Below are 20,480 nucleotides of genomic sequence, written 5' to 3'. Positions count from 1 at the left end.
TCTGTCTTTTTAGGGCCACACCCGCAGCATATGGAGGTTCCCAGGCTAGGGGTTAAGTTGAAGCTGCAGCTGCCAGCCTACACCACAGCCACAGCTGCAGCCACGCCAGATCTGAGCCGTGTCTGCGACCTACACCGCAGCTCACGGCAAGGGCAGGGACAAAGTCTAGGAAGACGAGCTGGTGGCCCATTGCATCACAGCAGGAGAGGTTTGATGAAGGCACAATTAAGCTTGTTAAACGTTTTTTTAATGTCTTTTTAAGGCTCCCCCTGTAGCATAGGGAGGTTCCCAGACTAAGGGTCGAATTGGAGCTGTAGCCGCCGGCCTACACCAGAGCCACAGCAACGCTGGATCCCAGCCTCGTCTGCCACCTACACCACAGTTCACAGCAACGCCGGATTCTTAACCCACTGAGGGAGGCCAGGGATCGAACCTGTGTTCTCACGGATACTAGTCAAGTTTGTTAGCCACTGAGCCCCAATGGGCACTCCAGATTTCTTTTTTAATTTAAAAGGAATAATACTCAGTTAAAAAAAAGTAACCTACACCCAAGTATATAAAGGCCATGAGGGCTTCCTTTCCATTCTCCTGCTGCCCTTCCTGATCGTGGGGCCCCTGGGTCTCAGTGTTCCCCTGTGGGGGAGCCCTCTTGCTTCCTAGACAGAGCCCAGTCGAATCTGTGACTGCTGGTGATCCTTCCCTAGCATTAAGTGTTTGCTCGAATTTTTTTTTATCTTTTTAGGGCTACTGCAGCATATGGAGGTTCCTGGGCTAGGGGTCGAATGAGAGCTGCAGAGGTGGGCCTATGCCTTGGCCACAGCAACGAGGGATCCGAGCGGTGTCTGTGACCCATGCTGCCACTTGTGGGCAATGCGGGATCCTTAACCCACTGAGGGGGCCAGGGATCGAACTCATATCCTCATGGATACCAGTCAGGTTCTTAACCCACTGAGCCACAACAGGAACTCCCTGTCCGCTCGAATTTGATGTTTCCCTCCTCCTCCCTGGACAGAAGAGAACTGTTTCACAGCAAGAGTGGAGCCCGGGAGAATGCCCTTAAGATCCTAGTTGTCATCACGGACGGAGAAAAGTTCGGCGATCCTTTGGGGTATGAGGATGTCATCCCTGAAGCGGATAGAAAGGGCGTCATTCGCTACGTCATCGGGGTAGGAAACGTGGCTCTCTGGCCTGATGCTTCGGTGGAAGGTTGCTGCTTTGGGTCTATCCTCCTTTTCCTTTGCAAGCATCAATAAAACCAAAGTGGGGCCAGGGCCCTCAGCGAGAGCCTGAGTGTCCCTGTCTCAGTGAACAAATGTCCCATGACGCCCTGCAACAGACTGCGCCAACATGCGGTGGCTTAAAATAATGAGCGAGTCTCTGGGTCAACTGGGCAATTTCGAGGGTCCCAGCCGGACTCACTCAAGGCTCCGTCATCAGCTGCAGGTTGCTGGGCAGCTCTGCTGGTCTTGGCTGGGCTCTCTCCATTTCTGATGGTTGCCAGTTAGGTCTGTCTGCTGGGCTGGGGCAGTAGGGGTAACTCCGCTCTTCGGCTCCCCGTGTTTCATCCTCCAGTGGGCTAGCGAGGGTGTGTCCTCATGGTGAAGGCAGAGGAGCAAAAGATCCAGTGGAAGGAGTTCCTGCACATGGGAACTTCCATATGCCGAGGATATGGCCATAAGGAAGAAAAAAAAGGAGCAAGTGGAAACGTTGCAAGCACTTTTCTTTCTCTCTTTCTTTCTTTTTTTTTGTCTTTTCAGGGCCACACCTGCAGCATATGGAGGTTCCCAGGCTAGGGGCTGAATCGGAGCCGTAGCAGCTGGCCTGCGCCACAGCCACAGCAACATCAGATCCGAGCTGTGTCTACGACCTACACCACAGCTCATGGCAACACTGGATCCTTAACCCACTGAGCAAGGCCAGGGATTCAACCCGTATCCTCATGGATGCTAGTCAGATTCATTTCCGCTGTGCCACGACAGGAACTCTGCAAGCATTTTTCAAGCCTCTGGATCACATATGACAATGTCCTTGGGCTAAAGCAAAAGACATGGCTGAGCCCAGAGACAATGAGCAGAACAGAATGCTCTGCCAAGATGCCAAGAGGCAGAGGTTGAAGCAAAGCTTTGGGGAAGCAGCTTGGATCCAGGAAAGGGGAAAAGGGATGGAACACTGTGTCCTCAAACTACCACAGTATCTTGTATGACACAGAAGGAGGGATCATCACAGGTGCCTGGCTTGGCATTAGGAAACACCTTCATACGAAGGAAAAAGCTCCCCAGCCTCTGAGGAAAGGTCAGTCCCACACCGGGAGACCTGGCACAGCAAATGGACCCAAGGCTGGACAGCTGCAGTCTCTCCCTTAACAGAATGCAGAGTGTACAACCTGCTCAACCGTACCTGGCAGCCCTGTCCCAGGGGCCATCTGGTGCATCCCTTCCTTGGGCAAACATTGTTTCAGATTCTTTTCCTGCAGAATTGTCTTTGCTGAAGGGGAGTGCTACCCCTAGACAGTGTCTGATTCAGTCTGTGTTTTTTTGGTAACAGGTGGGAGATGCCTTCAACAGTTGGAAATCTCATGAGGAGCTTAAGACCATTGCATCCAAGCCGTCTGGTGATCACGTGTTCCGGGTGACTAACTTTGAAGCTCTGAAGACCATTCAGAACCAGCTTCAGGAAAAGATCTTTGCGATTGAGGGTGAGCTAAGGGTTGGTAGTCCTGGAGCAGCTTCAAAGGCACCCCCTACCCCTAAACCTGTATCTCTCTCTAGAAACGAGAACCTCCTAGCCCTTGTATCCTGACCCTCAGCATTGACTCTCTTCTTCCTCCAGTTCCCAGCCACTCTGGCCTCCCTTGAAATAGAAGGATCAAGACTTTTTTTCTTTTTTTTAAAACTCTTTTTAAGTCTGCACCCGTGGCATATGGAGGTTCCCAGGCTAGGGGTCCAATTGGAGCTACACTGCCAGCCTACACCATAGCCACAGCAACGCAGGATCTGAGCCGCATTTGTGACCTACACCACAGCTCACGGCAATGCTGAATCCTTAACCCACTGAGCGAGGCCAGGGATTGAACCTGTGTCCTCATGGATGCTAGTCAGATTTGTTTCTGCTAAGCCACGATGGGAACTCTGGATCTGGGTTTTTTTTTTTCAATTCCTTTGAAATAGAAGGATCTAGACTTAGTTTTTTTCTTTTTTCTTTTTTGGCCACGCTGTGGCATATGGATTTCCCGGCCAGGTATCAGATCTGAGCCGCAGCTGTGGCAACGCCAGATCCTTAACCCGCTGCGCCGGCCGGGGATCAAACCTGCATCCCAGCGCTCCCAAGATGCCACCAATCCCATTTTCCACAGCGGGAACCGAAGGATCTAGACTTTTATTTCTAATTTTGCAAGTCTTGGCTATAGGCTGAATACTGGAGGGGAGAGGGTGTAAATCCCACATAGTACCCCCCCCCCCATTTTGGATGTGTCGCCCACATTTGTCTGTTTAGTTCACTGCTGTATCCCCAGTGCCTAGAATGATGCCTTGTACATTGAGGCTGTTCAGTAAATGTTTGTCAAATAAAAGAATTTTAAGAAAGGGGGAAAGTTCATATACAGTCTGAATTTATGTCCTCTCTTGAAAATTTGGAAGATCAGACACTTCGAGGACCACATTCCCATTTGGCTAAAAGTGCTGGAACCGGGAATTCCCGTTGTGGCTTGGCAGGTTACGAACCCAACTAGTATCCATGAGGACTCGGGTTCGATCCCTGGCCTTGCTCAGTGGGTTAAGGATCTGGCATTGCCGTGCGCTGTGGTGTAAGTTGCAGATGCAGCTCGGATCCTGAGTTGCTGTGGCTGTGGCTGTGGCCCATGGCTGCAGCTCTGATTCAGCCCTGAGCCTGGGAACCTCCATATGCCACAGGTGTAGCCCTAAAAAGAAGAAAACAGTAGCTGGAGCCAAAGAGCCACCATCCTTTTAAAAGGGGCCTGTGGCTAGACAAGCAAAAAGGATATAAATAATAGCCATTATCTTGTAACAGCCCATAAAGGAGTATAATCTGCAAAACTACTGAATCACTGTGCTCTACATGTGAAACTAACATAACATTGTCAACTAACTATACTTCAGTGAAGAAAAGAGAAGAGTATAACAGAGGAAATGTGAAAAGGGCACTCATCTGAGCCTCCCTTTATCTGGCTGTCACAGCATTTGAGTTTTCAGAGCCTGTTCTAGGCTCCTCTGGTAGAATGTGCATCTCCTAACAGGTACACAGACAGGAAGTACCAGCTCCTTTGAGTATGAGATGTCCCAGGAAGGCTTCAGTGCAGCCATCACCTCTGTAAGTGGTCTTTTGTTAAATTGGGGTGGGAGGCAAGGCAGAGCGGGAGAAGAGGGGCAAGGGTTTGGGGGTTCTTCTCTGTGATGGATACTCGTTGGGAGGTACCTCTCTTTTTCTCTCTCTCTCTTTTTTTTTTTTTTCTTTTTAGGGCTGCACCTGCAGTATTTGGAAGTTCCCAGGCTAGGGGTTGAATCAGAGCTGCAACTGCCAGCCTACACCACAGCCACAGCAACTCAGGATCTGAGCTGTGTCTGTGACCTACACCACAGCTCATGGTAATGCCGGATCCTTAACCTAGTGAGCAAGGCCCAGGATTGAACCCACATCCTCATGGATCCTAGTCGGGCTCATTAGCTGCTGAGCCAGGAAGGGAACTCCTTTAATCAGGTTTTTTAAAGAAACCTTTTGAGTTGTATGAATTCTTTATATATTTTTAATATTAACCCCTTTAATAGATTTGCAAATATTTTCTCCTGCTCTATGGGTGAACTTTTCACTTTGTTGATGGTTTTCTTTGCTATGCAGAAGCTTTTTAGTTTGACATAGACCCACTGCTATTTTGTTTTTGGTGTTAAATCCAAAAAAATCACTGCCAAGACCAGTGTCAAGGAGATTACTACCTATGTTTAATTCTTAGAGTTTTATGGTTTCAGGTCTTAGGTTCAAATCTTGAATCCTTTTTGAATTGATTTTTGTGAGTAGGGTAATAGAGTGATCCTGTTTCATTCTTTTGCATGTGGCTAATTTTCTCAATAATATTTATCAAAGAGATTGTCCTTTCCCCATTGTATATTATTTGTGCTTTTGTTTTAAATTAATTTACCATATACACGTGGGTTTATTTCTGGGCTCTTTCTTCTGTTCCATTGATTGATGTATCTGTTTTGATGCCATGCCGTACTGTTTCGATTAGTATAGTTTTGCAATATAGTTTGAAACCAGGAAGTGCGGTGCCTCCAGCTTTGCTCTTCTTTCTCAGACGTGCTGTGGTCATTTGAGATCTTTTGTGGTTCCATATACATTTTAGGATTGGGTGTTCTGTGAAACAATTTCTGGGGAAAATGCCATTCAGATTTCCACAGGCAGTGCCCTGAAGCTCTAGATTGCTCCACCTTATTCTGCCTTCTCTTCCAGAATGGTCCCTTGCTGGGCGCTGTGGGGAGCTTTGACTGGGCTGGCGGAGCCTTTCTGCATATGCCAAAGGACAGAGTCATCTTCATCAACACCACTAGGGTGGATTCAGACATGAACGATGCTTACTTGGGTAAGTAGAGAGGGCAGGGTTACTCTAAGACGGGGCTCAGGATATGGCATAATTCAACTAGCGGCAGATGTCCTTGGATCTTTCCTAGGCTCTTGGGATAAGGTTTAAAGACACAAATTCCCAAACTTCATTTAAATTCTGTTAACAAAGAGGACTGCAGTGCCGAGTTCAGTTACCCCAGCCTCCCGAGCGTGGGGCTGCCCCCGTCGCCCCTCCTCAAGGGATAGGCCTGCTCGGTGGGGGACAGGGTCGGTCTCCGAGGGAAAGCCCTTCTCTTCTTCGTTCGTCATCCTCAGGTTATGCTGTCGAAGTCATCTTGCGGAACCGGGTGCAAAGCCTGGTCCTGGGGGCGCCTCGATATCAGCACACTGGCCTGGTGGTGATGTTCAAACAGAATTCAGGTGCCTGGGAGAAAAATGCCGACATCAAGGGCAGCCAGGTGAGTGTGGAGAGTGTGGGTTGTGGGTGTGCCCACAGAGGCCCCCTGGGGGCTGAGAGATTCCAGGGTGGGCATCCCCAGGTGCCAAGGGTGGCAGAGTTTTGTAAAGCCGACTTCAGAAGGCTTTGAGCTGGAGAGTCACGGGACCAGCTTTGCACTGGAGAATGCTGTGTCCTCACGTTGCTGATACCAATAAATAACAACGCTTGACGTGTACAGAGCTCTCTGCAAGTCTGCCTGTACGCAGAGTCCACAGCCAGTATAGCCATAGTCGTTATTACATTACTGAAATAATTCTCTATCTGCCAAGAAATAGCTCCTTCCCTGAGACATCCCCCCACCCCCTGCACTCTGGCCCCTTCCCCAGGATCCAGCAACTGTGATATCAAGCAGGGAACCTCAGGAGACGGCTAGGACCCTCTCTTGCTAAGCCCCTGGTCGGTGCCCAAGCGGTCCCAGTCATTCAATATCTTGACCATCATCCCTGCAAAGGCAGGGTGGTTGCATCTCATGTGAGGCATCTGCTAGGGTGTGTGAGGCCAAAACCATAGAGGGGACAGCTGGCCCCTGAGGTGGACAGCTCCCCCTTCCCAGGTATTGTCCCTGCACATTGCAACCCAGGCTGCTAAATCCTTAATCTGGGACAGTCTGAGAGCAAAGGGGAGGAGCACTCACACAAAGGCATCAGGGAGGGCTTCCTGGAGGCAGTGACAGTTTAAGTAGACCTAGAGAAATGAAGAGCGGGAGAAAAAAAAAAAGGGCCAGAGGAAGGAGAGAGCATGAGACAAGTTCAGGGTGTGTGTGAAGGGGGGCGGGGGCGGTATGGGAGAAAGCACTGGGCGAAAGGGGAGCAAACAGATTCTTCTCAAATCTGTCCACTTCCTCCATGTCTGCTGCCATCAGCTGGGTCCGCACCATGAGCATCTTTGCCGTGGACCTAGCGGTAGCCTCTTTGCTAGTCTAAGTCCCATGTTGCCTCTCTCTCATCCCTAGTGGGAAGGCGAACTTTCTAGGTGAGAAACCGTTTGTATCGGTCTTCAGTGTAGGACCCTTTGTTGGCTATTACACCAGTATCAAATAATGCCTTTTAAAAATCCTCAGCAAAGTATGAGCACATTGGCTGCAGCAGTCTGTAAAAAGGATAATATATCAGGACCAAGTGTGGTTCATCCCAGGAACGCAGGGCTTGTTCAACAGTGTTGTAGCAATTAGAGTTCCCATTGTGGCTCAGGGGTTAACCAACCCCACTAGTATCCATGAGGATGTGGGTTTTGATCCCTGGCCTTGCTCAGGGGGTTAAGGATCCAGCGTGGCCGTGAGTTGTGGTGTCCGTCCCGGACACGGCTCGGATCTGGTATTGCTGTGGCTGTGGTGTAGGCTGGCACCTGTAGCTCTGATTTGACCTCTAGCTTGGGAGCCTCCATATGTTGTGGGTGTGGCCCCAAAAAAGACAAAGAAACCCCAAAAAACAAAAACCAACAAGGTTGCAGCAATGGACAAGTTGATGCTAAAGTTCATAGGAAAATGGAAAAGACCTGGAATAGCCAAAATAATCTTGAAAAAGAAGAATTAGGTTGGAGTATTCATACTTCGTAATTTTGAAACTTGCTACAAAGTTACAGGAATTAAGACAGGGTGGTACCAGTATAAGGACAGAACTGTAGATCTGAGGGTCCAGAAAAAACCCCATCTATGGTCAGGGGTACCTTTGATTTTCAACAAAGGTACCAAGTTCATTCATTAAGGACAAAGAATCTTTTCAACAAAGGTACTGGGTCAACTAGATGTCCACATGCAAGAGAATAAATTTGGACCCATACTTCACAATATATGGAAATTAATAACAAATGGATCAAAGACCTAAACTAAAGCTATAAGCCTCTTAGAGGGATTCACTTAGATTGGCAATGCTTTCTTAGGTATTGATGCCACAACCACAAGCAGCCAATGATGAAATAGATAAACTGGACTTTATTAAATTAAAAACTTTTGAGCATCAAAGGACACTGTCAGCAAAAGAAAAGAATGGGAGAAACTACTTACAAATCATATATCTAATAAAGATCTGGTATTTAAAATATATAATCTTATAGCTCAACAGTAAAAAGACAAATAACCTCATTTAAAAATGGGCAAAGGATTTGAATAGATATTTCTCCAAATAAGATAAGCAAATGACCAATAGGCATATGGAAGGATGGTCAACATTAGTAGTCCTTAGGGAAATGTGAATCAAACCATAATAGAGATACCACTAGAATGTTTTTTTTTGTGTGCGTGCTTTTTAGGGCCCCCCTCTGGGCATATGGAGGGTCTCAGGCTAGGGGTTGAATCAGAGCTGTAGCCACAGCCACAGCAACACAGGATCCGAGCCGCATCTGCGACCCACACCACAGCTAATGGCAATGCTTGGTCCTTAACCCACTGAGCAAGGCCAGGGATCGAACCCGCAACTTCATGGTTACTAGTAGGATTTGTTTCTGCTATGCCTCAACAGGAACTCCTAGAATGGCTTTTTTTTTTTTTTTTGTCTTTTTTCCTTTCCTAGGGCTGCTCCTGCGGCATATGGAGGTTCCCAGGCTAGGGATCGAATCGGAGCTGTAGCCACCGGCCTATGCCAGAGCCACAGCAACACAGGATCCAAGCCACATCTTCGACCTACACCACAGCTCACAGCAACGCTGGGTCCTTAACCCACTGAGCAAGGCCAGGGATCGAACCCGCAACCTCATGGTTCCTAGTCGGATTCATTAACCACTGCGCCATGACGGGAACTCCTCCTAGGATGGCTATTTAAAGAAGAAGAAAACAAAAGAAAAATAACAAATGTTGGTGAAGATGTGGAAAAATTGGAACCCTCATGCATTGCTGTTGGGAATGTAAAATAATACAGCCCTTTTGGAACATAGTTTGGCAGTTCCTCAAAAAGTTAAATATAAATTGACCCTGTGACCCTGAAATTTCACTCCTAGGTATATCCTCTTTCCCAGAGTAAAAATAGGTGTTCAAGCAAAAACTTAGACATGAATATCCATCGCGGCATTCTCCATAAGAGTCAAAAGGTAGAGAAAACCTAAATGTCCATAAACTTACAAATAGATAAACAAAATCAGGTATATCCACACAGTGGAATACTATTTAGCCTTAAAAAAGCATGAAGTGTTGGGAGTTCCCGTCATGGCTCAGTGGTTAACAAACCCGACTAGTAGCCAGGAGGACACAGGTTCAATCCTGGCCTCACTCAGAGGGTTGAGGATCCAGTGTTGCCGTGAGCTGTGGTGTAGGTCACAGATCTGGCTCGGATCTGGCATTGCTGGTGGCTGTGGTGTAGGCCAGCAGCAACAGCTCCAATTAGACAGACCCCTAGCCTGGGAACCTCCACATGCCGCGGGTATAGCCCTAAAAAGACAAAAGGCAAAAAAAAAAAAAAAACCCACAGTGAGATAACACTGCGCACCTATTGGTATGTGTAACATGAAAAGGAAATAAGCTGGCAATATCAAGTACTGGCAAGGATGTGTAGCAAGTGAAACTCCCATACATTGCTGACAGAATGGAAAATGGCATGCATGCTTTGGAAAACAGGTTGTCAGTATCTTATACAGTTCAATGTGGAGTTCCCTGGTGGCTCAGTGGGTTAAGGACCTGGCATCACCTCAGTAGTTCTGGTTCAATCAAGTTCAATCCCTGGCCTCGCTCAGTGGGTGAAGGATCTGGCGTTGCCGTGAGCTGTGGTGTAGGTCACAGATGTGGTTCAGATCTCTCATTGCTGTGGCTGGGGCTGGGGTGTAGGCCAGCAGCTGAAGCTCTAATTCGACCCCTAGCCTGGGAACCTCCATATGCCACAGGTGCAGCCCTAAAAAGACAAAAAAAAAAAAAAATCTTGGAGTACGTTGATTTCCAATGTTGTTTGTGTTAGTTTCAGGCAGACAGCAAAGTGAATCAGTTATACATATATATCTATCCATTCTTTTTCAGACTCTTTTCTCATATAGGTTCTGAATCTTGGTATCATGGTAGTTATGTGACTTTGTGTGTTTATCAAAACTCATAAAACTACTAAAAAGGCTGAATTTTATTGTATGTAAATTAGACCCCAATAAACTTGACCTAAAAATGAAAAAAAATCTTATTGACTTTAGGATGAAGCTTAAATGCCTTTATTTTATTTATTTATTTATTTTTGTCTTTTTTTTTTGCTATTTCTTGGGCTGCTCCCGCGGCATATGGAGGTTCCCAGGCTAGGGGTCGAATCGGAGCTGCAGCCACCAGCCTACGCCAGAGCCACAGCAACGCGGGATCTGAGCCGCGTCTGCAATTTACACCACAGCTCATGGCAACGCCGGATCGTCAACCCACTGAGCAAGGGCAGGGACCGAACCCGTAACCTCATGGTTCCTAGTTGGATTCGTTAACCACTACGCCACGATGGGAACTCCCCTTTATTTATTTATTTGTTTATTTTTTTGTCTTTTTAGGGCCGCATCTGTGGCATATGGACGTTCCCAGGCTAGGGGTTGAATCGGAGCTGCAGCTGCTGGCCACAGCCACAGGCACAGCAACGTGGGATCTGCAGTCTGCACCGACGAAGCTCACGGCAACGCCCGATCCTTAATGCTGAAAGAGGCCAAGGATTGAACCTGTGTTGTTGTGGATACTAGTCCGGTTCGTTATCCCTGAGTCAAGACGGGAACTCCTTGGATGCCTTTATGAGACTATCAGAAGGCCTCCCTCGATGGCGTGTGGGGCACAAGTCAGATTGCAGTGAGTCACGTCTTGGTGTCCTCTGCACTTTTCCTTTGCAGAACTTGTCCCGCACGTTTGGAATTTCCGTATGCATCTCCCTTTTACCTCTTACTATTCCCCGCCCTTTCACCTTGCTGCACCAAGAGCCCTGGGAAGCACTGTCTCCGCTTCCCAGCCTCATGCTTGGCAAATAGCAAACGGTTGTTTGTTGGATGAATGAAGGAAGGACTAAATGGGTGAATCCTTTGGACCAGTTCTACATATTGACAATGTTTTGGGGAACATATGTTAAAAATTCTTTAAATAGTAGGCATCTTGCTTTTGGGGGGCCACACCCATGGCATATGGAGGTTCCTCAGGCTAGGGGTTGAATCAGAGCTATAGCCGCCAGTCTATACCACAACCACAGCAACGCCAGATCCAAGCTGTGTCTGTGACCTACACCACAGCTCACGGCAACGCCAGATCTCTAACCCACTGAGTGAGGCTAGGGATGAAACCTGCAGTCCTCATGGATCCTAATCAGATTCGTTTTCGTTGAGCCACGAGGGGAACTCCCGCAATAGTTATTTTTTAATCCGGGTGGTTGGTTCCTTGTTAGCCAGGCTGCCAAAGTTGATTTCCTGCCCCTCCCTGCAAGTCCTCAATAGATTGAAAGGATATCCTGTCTGGCCTTCCAGGCTTTTCTGTCTGTATTTTCAAAGCCAGCATCTTCATTCTCTAAATCATCTCCCTGGAGCAGCAGCATTTGGGGTAAATCCTCACCCGTCAACTCTCTAATATGTTCCGCTAACTGGCAGTATATTCAAACGAGGAATTATCATGAAACATATCGAGGGTTACGGCCCCTCCAAAGGGCTTTCCTGGGCAGCATGATTTTTCTTCATAGGGAGAAAAATCTGCTTTAGGTGGAAAGAGGTTTGTGATCCCGGCCTTATCTCTTCCAGATCGGCTCCTACTTTGGGGCCTCCCTCTGCTCCGTGGACGTGAACAGAGATGGCAGCTCCGACCTGGTCCTCATCGGGGCCCCCTATTACTACGAGCAGACCCGGGGGGGGCAGGTGTCCGTGTGTCCCTTGCCCCAGGGGGTGAGTGGCTGCTGAGCCCCGGGCTGGGTGGGGTCTGGGTGTGTGTGGGGGAGGTTGCCTGTCTTGGGGCCTGACCCTGGTTTCGTCCTGCAGAGGGCTAAGTGGCAGTGCCGGGTCATCCTCCGCGGGGAGCAAGGCCACCCCTGGAGCCGCTTTGGGGCAGCCCTGACAGCGCTGGGGGATGTGAATGGGGACAGGCTGACGGACGTGGCCATCGGGGCCCCGGGGGAACAGGACAACCGGGGTGCTGTCTACCTGTTTCATGGAACCTCGGAGTTGGGCATCAGCCCCTCCCACAGCCAGGTGAGGCCTGGTCCCTGTCCCTGTCCCAACAGTAGCCTCTTTGCAAATTTGTCCCTTTCTCTTTTATTTTCGTCTTTTTACGGCCAAACATGAAGCATATGGAAGTTCTCCACCTTGGGGTCAAATTTTTGGAGCTGCAGCTGCCAGCCTGTGCCACAGCCACAGCAACACCAAATCCAAGCTGCATCTGCCATCTACACTGCAGTTTGTGGCAGTGCCAGATCCCTAACCCACTGAGAAGGCCAGGGATCGAACCCACATCCTCACGGACACTATGTCCAGCTGAGCCACAATGGGAACTCCAAACTGTCCCTTTCTAGTTCAATGGTTAGTTAGTTCTGCTGGGTCAGTTCTCCTAGTAATCCTTTTCAGAACCTTCGAAAACAACACGCACTTCACAGAAAAAAAATCATTCTTACCACTTAGAGGAGGTGCATGGGGCCATTGTTACTCCCCCCCCACCCCCGCTTTTTTTTGTCCTTTCCAGGGCCGCACCCAAGGCATGTGGAGGTTCCCAGGCTAGGGATCTAATGGGAGTTGTAGCCCCCGGCCCACACCAGGGCCACAGCAACACGGGATCCGAGCTGAGTCTTTGACCTACACCACAGCTCACGGCAATGCCAGATCCCTAGTCACTCCCATTTTACAGATGGGAAGATGAAGGCTCAGAGGCTCAGTGGTGAGCTGGAAGTTTTGGGAAGTAGGCGTTCCTTTCCTCCCAGTCTCAGTCTTGGTAGGATGACCAATAGAGCCGGTTGGCTCAGGTCTTGCCCCGGTTTTAGCCCTGAAAATCTATCAGCTCAGGAAGCCCCCGTGGTTGGTCACCCTCCCAGGACTGCAAGCTTCGTGCGCTTGTGACTTGGCAGTCACATGGACCCCCTCAGAAGGGTGTGTGCGTGTTTGATTCAGGCTCTGCTCTGACCACCTTAAAATTCTTTTTTTTTTTTGTCTTTTTGCCATTTATAGGGCAGCTCCCACAGCATATGAAGGTTCCCAGGCTAGGGGTCAAATCGGAGCTGTAGCCACTGGCCTACACCAGAGCCACAGCAACACAGGATCTGAAGTGCGTCTGCAACCTACACCACAGCTCACGGCAACGACGGATCCCCGACCCACCGAGTGGGTCCAGGGATTGAACCCACTTCCTTATGGATACTAGTTGGGTTCGTTACTGCTGAGCCATAACGGGAACTCCTTTCACACACTCCTCAGTTGCAGCCAGAGCTAAGCACCACTGCCTTGTGTACTTCCTCTGTGTCACGGAGCCTCTTTCCACAATTGAGTGAATATTAAAATTATGCCTCATGTCATTGGCACCTCTTGTTCCCTGTATCATGAGGTTTGAAGGCTCTGATTTTACTTTATTGTTCTTTAAGAGCTAGCTTTACAGGCTTGTACAAATTGGAGCTGTACTTTATGTTAAAAAAATATAAACAGTGGAAGCTCTCGTTTCTTCCCCTTTGCTGCAACAGAACTCACCCTAGAAAGCCAAACAAGGGTTGGGGAGGAGCCATGCACCCGGCCACCACCCCCCCACCCCCCCATACATCACATCCACTCACACCCACACACCCACTCACACCCCACCTCCATCCCCCTCCTCCACACCAGACTTTGGAATTAATTTGGAAATAATAATAATAGGAGTTCCTGTTGTGGCTTAGCGGAAATGAATCTGACTAGCATCCATCGCTCAGTGGGGTAAGGATCTGGTGTTGCCGTGAGCTGTGGTGTAAGTCGCAGGCATGACTCCAATCTGGTGTTGCTGTGGCTCTGGTGTAGGCCAGTGGCTACAGCTCCAATTCAACCCCTAGCCTGAGAACCTCTATATGCTGCAGGTGTGGCCCTCAAAAGACAAAAAGTAAAATACTACTATGACTACTAATAAATTTGGAAATAATTTGCAACAAATGCAAAAAAGGATCATGCAGTCTCATTGTTCTACTGTTTGCATGCTTTACCTGCTCTTTTCCTATGACTGAGGCTACAGGTGGTCAGTTTTGAACCAAAAAGGGGCTGTAGCTATCCCAACTACCATAGTATATAATTTAAAAATTCTGTTGGCTTCCTCCCCACAGAATATGGTAATTTTTTCTCAAAAAATTTGCAGTATAATATATGCACAGTAAACATAAGTCTTAAGTGATGACTTTTCATGCCTGTGAACCGAAGTCAGTACCACCCAGATTCAGATATAGCACACTGCCAGCATTCCCCGCTTCCCCTTTTTCTTTTCTTTTTTAAATTACTTAATGAATTTTATTACATTTGTAGGTCTACTGCAATCATCACAACCAAATATTACAGCATTTCTATCCCAAACCCTCAGTGTCTCTTTCTTTTCAGTAGACAAAAATCACTTTAAAAATTGAATAAAATATATATGACCTAAAACTTACCACCTTAGCCATTTTTAAGTGTACACTACAGTGGCATTAAGTACGTAAAAAAATCACTTAAAAATTTTCTTTTTCTTTTTTCTTTTTTTTTGTCTTTTTAGGGCCGCACCTGCAGCATATGGAGGTTCCCGGGCGAGGGGTCTAATCGGAGCTGTAGCCACCAGCCTACACCACAGCTGCAGCAACGTGAGATCCGAGCCACGTCTGCGACCTACACCACAGCTCATGGCAACGCCAGATCCTTAACCCACTGAGCAAGGCCAGGGATTAAACCTGCAACCTCATGGCTCCTAGTTGGATTCGTTAACCACTGAGCCACGACGGGAACTCCAAAAAATTTCTTAATTTATTTGGCTGTTATTCTTTCCACGCTACTCTTACACATAGATTAGAGTCAAAATCATTCCTACTGGCTCATTCTGAAAAGCAACAATTTCCACACCCATACCATGATTTCTTCTTCTTTTTTTTTTTCTTAGGGCTGCACCCGCAGCATATGGAGATTCCCAGGCTAGTGGTCCAATCAGAGCTACAGCTGCTGGCCTTCACCACAGCCACAGCAATTTGAGATCTGAGCCACATTGCGACCTACACCACAGCTCACGGCAACACCAGATCCTTAACCCACTGAGCGAGGCCAGGGATTGAACTGGCAACCTCATGGTTCCTAGTTGGATTTGTTTCTGTTGCACCACGACAGGAACTCCCCATGATTTCTTCTTGATTTGCCCTCCTCTTGAAGAAACCACTTTTAGCTCTTTCAACGATTCTGCATACTTCCCAAGGACATGATTATTTTGCCACATCTTGATTTTGTTTTTGCAGTGACTTCCTGCCATGGGAGGTGAGGACCGAGCTCTCTTTCAGATCCCTCTTGCCACAGATTCGCCTGCCTTCCATCCCACCCCACTCCCATTCCTTACATTTATTTATTTATTTTCTTTCCTTTTCTAGGGCCACTTCCCACGGCACATGGAGGTTCCCAGGCTAGGGGTCCAATTGGAGCTGTTGCCACCGGCCTACGCCAGAGCCACAGCAATGCGAGATCCACACCGCATCTGTGACCTACACCACAGCTCACGGCAATGCCAGATCCTTAACCCACTGAGCAAGGCCAGGTTCCTCATGGTTCTTAGTCGGATTTGTTAACCACTGCGCCACGACAGGAACTCCCCCATTCCTTACATTTATGTGAGAATTTACTTAGCTTGACATTCGGTGTTCCCATTATCCTGAGATTCAGCTGAGGCAAATAGCATACCATGCCACTTCTTTCCTGTGAAACTTTTTGTTTTCCCTGGAAAATTCACGTAACTAATGGAAACTTAGGGTATCATCTCAAGGGTATGATCTAAAGCTGAATAGTTACCCTAATTCCTTGAGACGTTGTGGGAGATGAGACCTGAGTGGAACCCAGACAATCTCTCCTTGAGTCACCCTAGGAGATTGAGTTACACTCTTTTTTGTTCTTTCCTACCCCTTTCTCCCCTCCTCTTTTCTCCCCTCAGCGGATTGCAGGCTCCCAGCTGTCCCCAAGGCTCCAGTATTTTGGGCAGTCCCTGAGCGGGGGCCAGGACCTCACGATGGATGGACTGATGGACTTGGCTGTAGGGGCCCAAGGCCATGTGCTCCTGCTCAGGTGAGACTCTCTTTCAGAGCGAGCCAGGTATCTTCTTTCTAAGGAGTGGTTTGGCTGTCTGAAGGCCCTGGATGGCCCTCTGGTGTCTGCCCCCCCAGGTCCCAGCCTGTGCTGAGAGTTGAGGCATCGATGGTGTTCAAACCCAGGGAAGTGGCGAGGAATGTGTATGAGTGTCGTCAGCAGGCAGCGAAAAGCCAGATTGCTGGCGAGGTCCAAGTCTGCCTCCAAGTTCGCAAGAGCACATGGGACCGGCTGAGAGAAGGTGAGGCAGGCTGGGTAAGTCTCAAGAGGTCAAATGACAGGGCATGTTGATGAGGGGCCCCAAGCAAAGTTCTCACAGGCTCCAACAGCCTTCTTCAAGCATGGGTGCAGTGAGCAGATGGCACTGTTTACACTCTCAGTTCTCCAGAGAACTAAGGGCCCCACCCCTGTGAACTAACCAGCTTTAAAATTTTTTTTTTTTAAATTATAGTTGATTTACAATGTGCCGTCAATTTCTACTGTTCGGCACAGTGACCTAGTTATATATTTATATATATATATATACATATATACATATATATATATACACACACACACACACACATACATACATATACACACACATACATTTTTTTCACATGATCATCATGTTCCAACACAAGTGATCAGATATAGTTCCTTGGGCTATACAGCAGCGTGTTTTTTTTGTTGTTGTTCTTTTTAACTGAGAGATAACTCATTTAAAGGGGAGGTTGAGTTGATGAAGCTAAACACAAAGTCACAATGTATTCAAATATTCATTTTATCACAACTAACTTGCCTTCCTCCCTTCTCTCCTCTGTTCTCAAAGAGTGGCATTGTGCTTGGGATGGGGAAGAGTAATGGTGGTACTAGAGAGAAATAGGGAATGAAATTAGGTTTCTAGGGAGTTCTCATTGTGGCACAGTGGAAACGCATCTGACTAGGAACCATGAGGTTGCAGGTTTGATCCCTGGCCTCACTCAGTGGGTTAAGGATCCGGTGTTGTAGGCTTGGATCTGACATTGCTGTGGCTCTGGTGTAGGCCAGAAGCTACAGCTCCAATTCAACCCATAGCCTGGGACTCTCCATATGCTGTGGGTGTGGCCTTAAAAAAAAAAAAAAAAGACAATAAAAAAAAGCCAAAAAAAAAATTAGGTTTCTAGCAATAATCTTATTGTGCTGGGGAGACAGCAGTTAGCGTTTGGGGCAGCCAGCATGGCTAGAAATTGAGAGCAAAGTCTTGGAGAGTAGAGGATTACCAAGAAGGTGCCCCAAAAAGCTACAAAGAAATTCTTCTCAAGTCATTGGCTGACTTCTAAGCCATACCTGTCTGAGTCAGTACTTCCGGAAACTTAATGAAAGACAGCAACTGGGGAGAGAAAGAGTTGAACAGAAATCCAGCAGCCTTCTCAGTGCTAGGGAAGAAGAGATTTGAGAGGGGCCTTGAAAAACACCTTGGACCTTCCACTGGGACAATGTCCATTCAGACCAGCAACCAAGAGAAACAATAGACAATAGAAGTAGACCCATAGGTGAGTCAGAAATTAGAGTTATCAGATAGGAATTTTAAAAAGAACAATAATTAACATCTTTCAAAAAAAAAAAAAAAAAAGAGGAAATTATGGAGAACTTCATAAAAAACCTGGAATTCATAAAGTAGAATTAAATGGAAACACTAGCACTGAAAAATACACTGGGTGAAATTGAGAATTCAATCAATAGATTTTATAGATTAGAAACAGAATAAACAGATACACAACATTATATATAAAATAGATAAACAAAAAAATAAAATAGGTAAACAATAAGGATTTACTGTATAGCACAGGGAACTTTATTCAGTATCTTGTAATGGAAAAAACTCTGAAAAAGAATGTATATATAACTGAATCACTTTGCTGTACACCTGAGGATCGTAACATTGTAAATCCACTACAATTCAATTAAAAGGAGAATTAGTGCATTGGGAGGTAAACAGATTGAAAGGATTCAGATGAACACACCCAGAGAGAAAAGGATGCAAAATACGGGAAAAAAATAATTAGAGACACATGGGACATGGTGGTCTACTAACATGTAATTGGAATTCCAGAAGGAAAGGAGAGAGAAAATAAGAGAGAAGCAACAGATAAAGAAATGTTGGTAAAGAATTTTCCAAAATTGATGCAAGACATTGAAATTCTCCGCAAAATCAAAGCAAGATAAATATAAAAGAAACCACAGGAGTTCCCATCGTGGCACAGTGGTTAACGAATCCGACTAGGAACCATGAGGTTGCTGGTTCGATCCCTGGCCTTGCTCAGTGGGTTGACGATCCGGCGTTGCCGTGAGCTGTGGTGTAGGTTGCAGACGCGGCTCGGATCCCGCGTTGCTGTGGCTCTGGCGTAGGCTGGCAGCTACAGCTCCGATTAGACCCCTAGCCTGGGAACCTCCATATGCCGTGGGAGCGGTCCAAGAAATGGCAAAAGGACAAAAAAAAAACAAAAACAACCCACAAATTAGTACCTTATACCAAAGCACACACCATTAGCCACTGTCCCACCCCAAGGCATAAACTACCGAAGACCAAAGACAGAGAGAAAAATGTCAAAAGCAGACAGGAAAAATATGCTTAATTTTCTAGTATGTAACAGAATACCTACTATTTGTTTTTTGGCTGTGTCCTTGGCATGCAGAAGTTCCCCGGGCCAGGGGTCGAACCTGAGCCACAGCAGTGATAACCCCTAGGCTCCCAGGGAACTCCCCAGCATTTATTGACTGAGCACTTACTATGTGGCAGATGCTATGCTAAATGCTTTATAGACACTACTGCATTTTCAACATTGCGAAGGTACAATTATCTTTAGTTTAAAAATAAGGAATGGAGGAGTTCCCATCTTTGTGGCTCAGCAGTAACGAACCTGACTAGTATCCATGAGGACTTGGATGGATAACTCAGTGGGTTAAGGATCTGGCATTGCTGTGAGCTGCGGTGTAGGTCACAGATGCAGCTCGGATCCCACGTTGCTGTGGCTGTGGCATAGGCTGGCGGCTTCAGCTCCGACTCGACCCCTAGCCTGGGAACTTCCATGTGCCGCCGGCATGGCCTTAAAAAGGCAAAAATAAATAAATAAGCAAATAAAGAAAAGGCGTTGAGGCTCCGGGAGGTCAGCTAACATGCCTAAAGTCACACAGCCGGGGAGCAGAGGAGTGGCCCTCCCACTCCTGCCAGTCTGACTCCCAAGCCAGATTCCTCACCACCATTCTTCCCTGCCCGTTCAGGAGACACCCAGAGCATCATCACATATGACCTGGCTCTGGACCCAGGGCGCCCCCATCCCCGGGCCGTCTTTGAGGAGACAAAGAACAATACACGCAGACAGACCCAGACGCTGGGGCTGAGCCGGAAATGTGAGCACCTGAAGCTGTGGTTACCGGTGAGCAGAGGGTGGCCGCACGCGTGGGTCCTCCAAGCATGGGGTGGGCTTGGGAATCTGAGGAGGGCAGACCAACGCCCCCCACCCCCATCTCTCAGGATTGCGTGGAGGACTCAGTGACGCCCATTGTCCTACGCCTCAACTTCTCTCTGGTGGGAAAGCCTGCATCCTCTTTTGGGAACCTCCGGCCAGTGCTGGCTGTTGATGCTCAAAGACTCTTCACAGCCTTGGTGAGTCCGGGAGTTGGGGTCCTGTAGGGGTGTGGGAGGGACCAGAGGCCAAGATTTTTTTTTTTTTTTTTTGGTCTTTTTAGGGCCTCACCCACGGCATGTGGAGGTTTCCAGGCTAGGGGCCCAATTGAAGCTACAGCTGCCAGCCTACACCACAGCCATGCAGGATCCAGGCCACATCTGCGACCTACATCACAGCTCACGGCAACGCCGGATCCTTAACCCACTGAGCAAGGCCGGGGATGGAACCCGCAACCTCATGGTTCCTAGTTGAATTCGTTTCCGCCGCTCCACAACAGGACCTCCGAGGGGTCAAGATCGTGGCAGCTTGTTCTGTGTCCTTTTCACATAACGTTTATTTCAAGATTTCATTTTCTTGTTCTGTTTCACCTCATTTTGTTATTTCCTTTCGTATTCTTCCTACCCTGGATTTTGGCAGTTTCCCTTCGAGAAGAATTGCGGCAATGACAGCATCTGCCAGGATGACCTCAGCATCACCTTCAGTTTTATGAGGTGAGTTTCTTGTCCTCACTCCAGACCTGCATCACAGCCTGGTGCTCTGCTCTGCCCCCCTTGGGAGCCCGGCACAGAGTAGGTGCCTCGGAAGCAGGTGCGCCTGTCGCCGCT

At 47.8% G+C, this 20,480-nt stretch overlaps 1 protein-coding gene and 1 long non-coding RNA gene across 5 annotated transcripts in view; one reads left to right on the top strand and one right to left on the bottom strand.

Moving 5' to 3' along the window:
• Positions 1–20,480, bottom strand: part of LOC125127253 (uncharacterized) — a 50,989-nt gene that overhangs the window by 8,996 nt on the left and 21,513 nt on the right. The window lies entirely within an intron of this gene.
• Positions 1–20,480, top strand: part of ITGAM (integrin subunit alpha M) — a 49,018-nt gene that overhangs the window by 20,612 nt on the left and 7,926 nt on the right. For all 4 annotated transcript variants that reach the window (XR_007134900.1, XM_047779988.1, XM_047779986.1 and 1 more), the window contains 12 exons: positions 1,013–1,166; positions 2,545–2,695; positions 4,253–4,326; positions 5,461–5,590; positions 5,887–6,029; positions 11,723–11,863; positions 11,957–12,166; positions 16,074–16,204; positions 16,303–16,466; positions 19,469–19,623; positions 19,722–19,853; positions 20,293–20,366. Coding sequence is in view for 3 of the 4 variants with exons in the window: in XM_047779988.1 (XP_047635944.1) it covers positions 1,013–1,166; positions 2,545–2,695; positions 4,253–4,326; positions 5,461–5,590; positions 5,887–6,029; positions 11,723–11,863; positions 11,957–12,166; positions 16,074–16,204; positions 16,303–16,466; positions 19,469–19,623; positions 19,722–19,853; positions 20,293–20,366 (1,659 nt within the window). In the remaining variant the exon portion in view is untranslated. The remainder of the gene's footprint in view (positions 1–1,012; positions 1,167–2,544; positions 2,696–4,252; positions 4,327–5,460; positions 5,591–5,886; positions 6,030–11,722; positions 11,864–11,956; positions 12,167–16,073; positions 16,205–16,302; positions 16,467–19,468; positions 19,624–19,721; positions 19,854–20,292; positions 20,367–20,480) is intronic.

The sequence above is a fragment of the Phacochoerus africanus genome, chromosome 5 (genome assembly GCF_016906955.1).
Source record: "Phacochoerus africanus isolate WHEZ1 chromosome 5, ROS_Pafr_v1, whole genome shotgun sequence".
Lineage (NCBI taxonomy): Eukaryota > Metazoa > Chordata > Mammalia > Artiodactyla > Suidae > Phacochoerus > Phacochoerus africanus.
The sequence above is the reverse complement of the archived record's forward strand: the minus strand, read 5'-3'. Positions and strand labels throughout refer to the sequence as shown.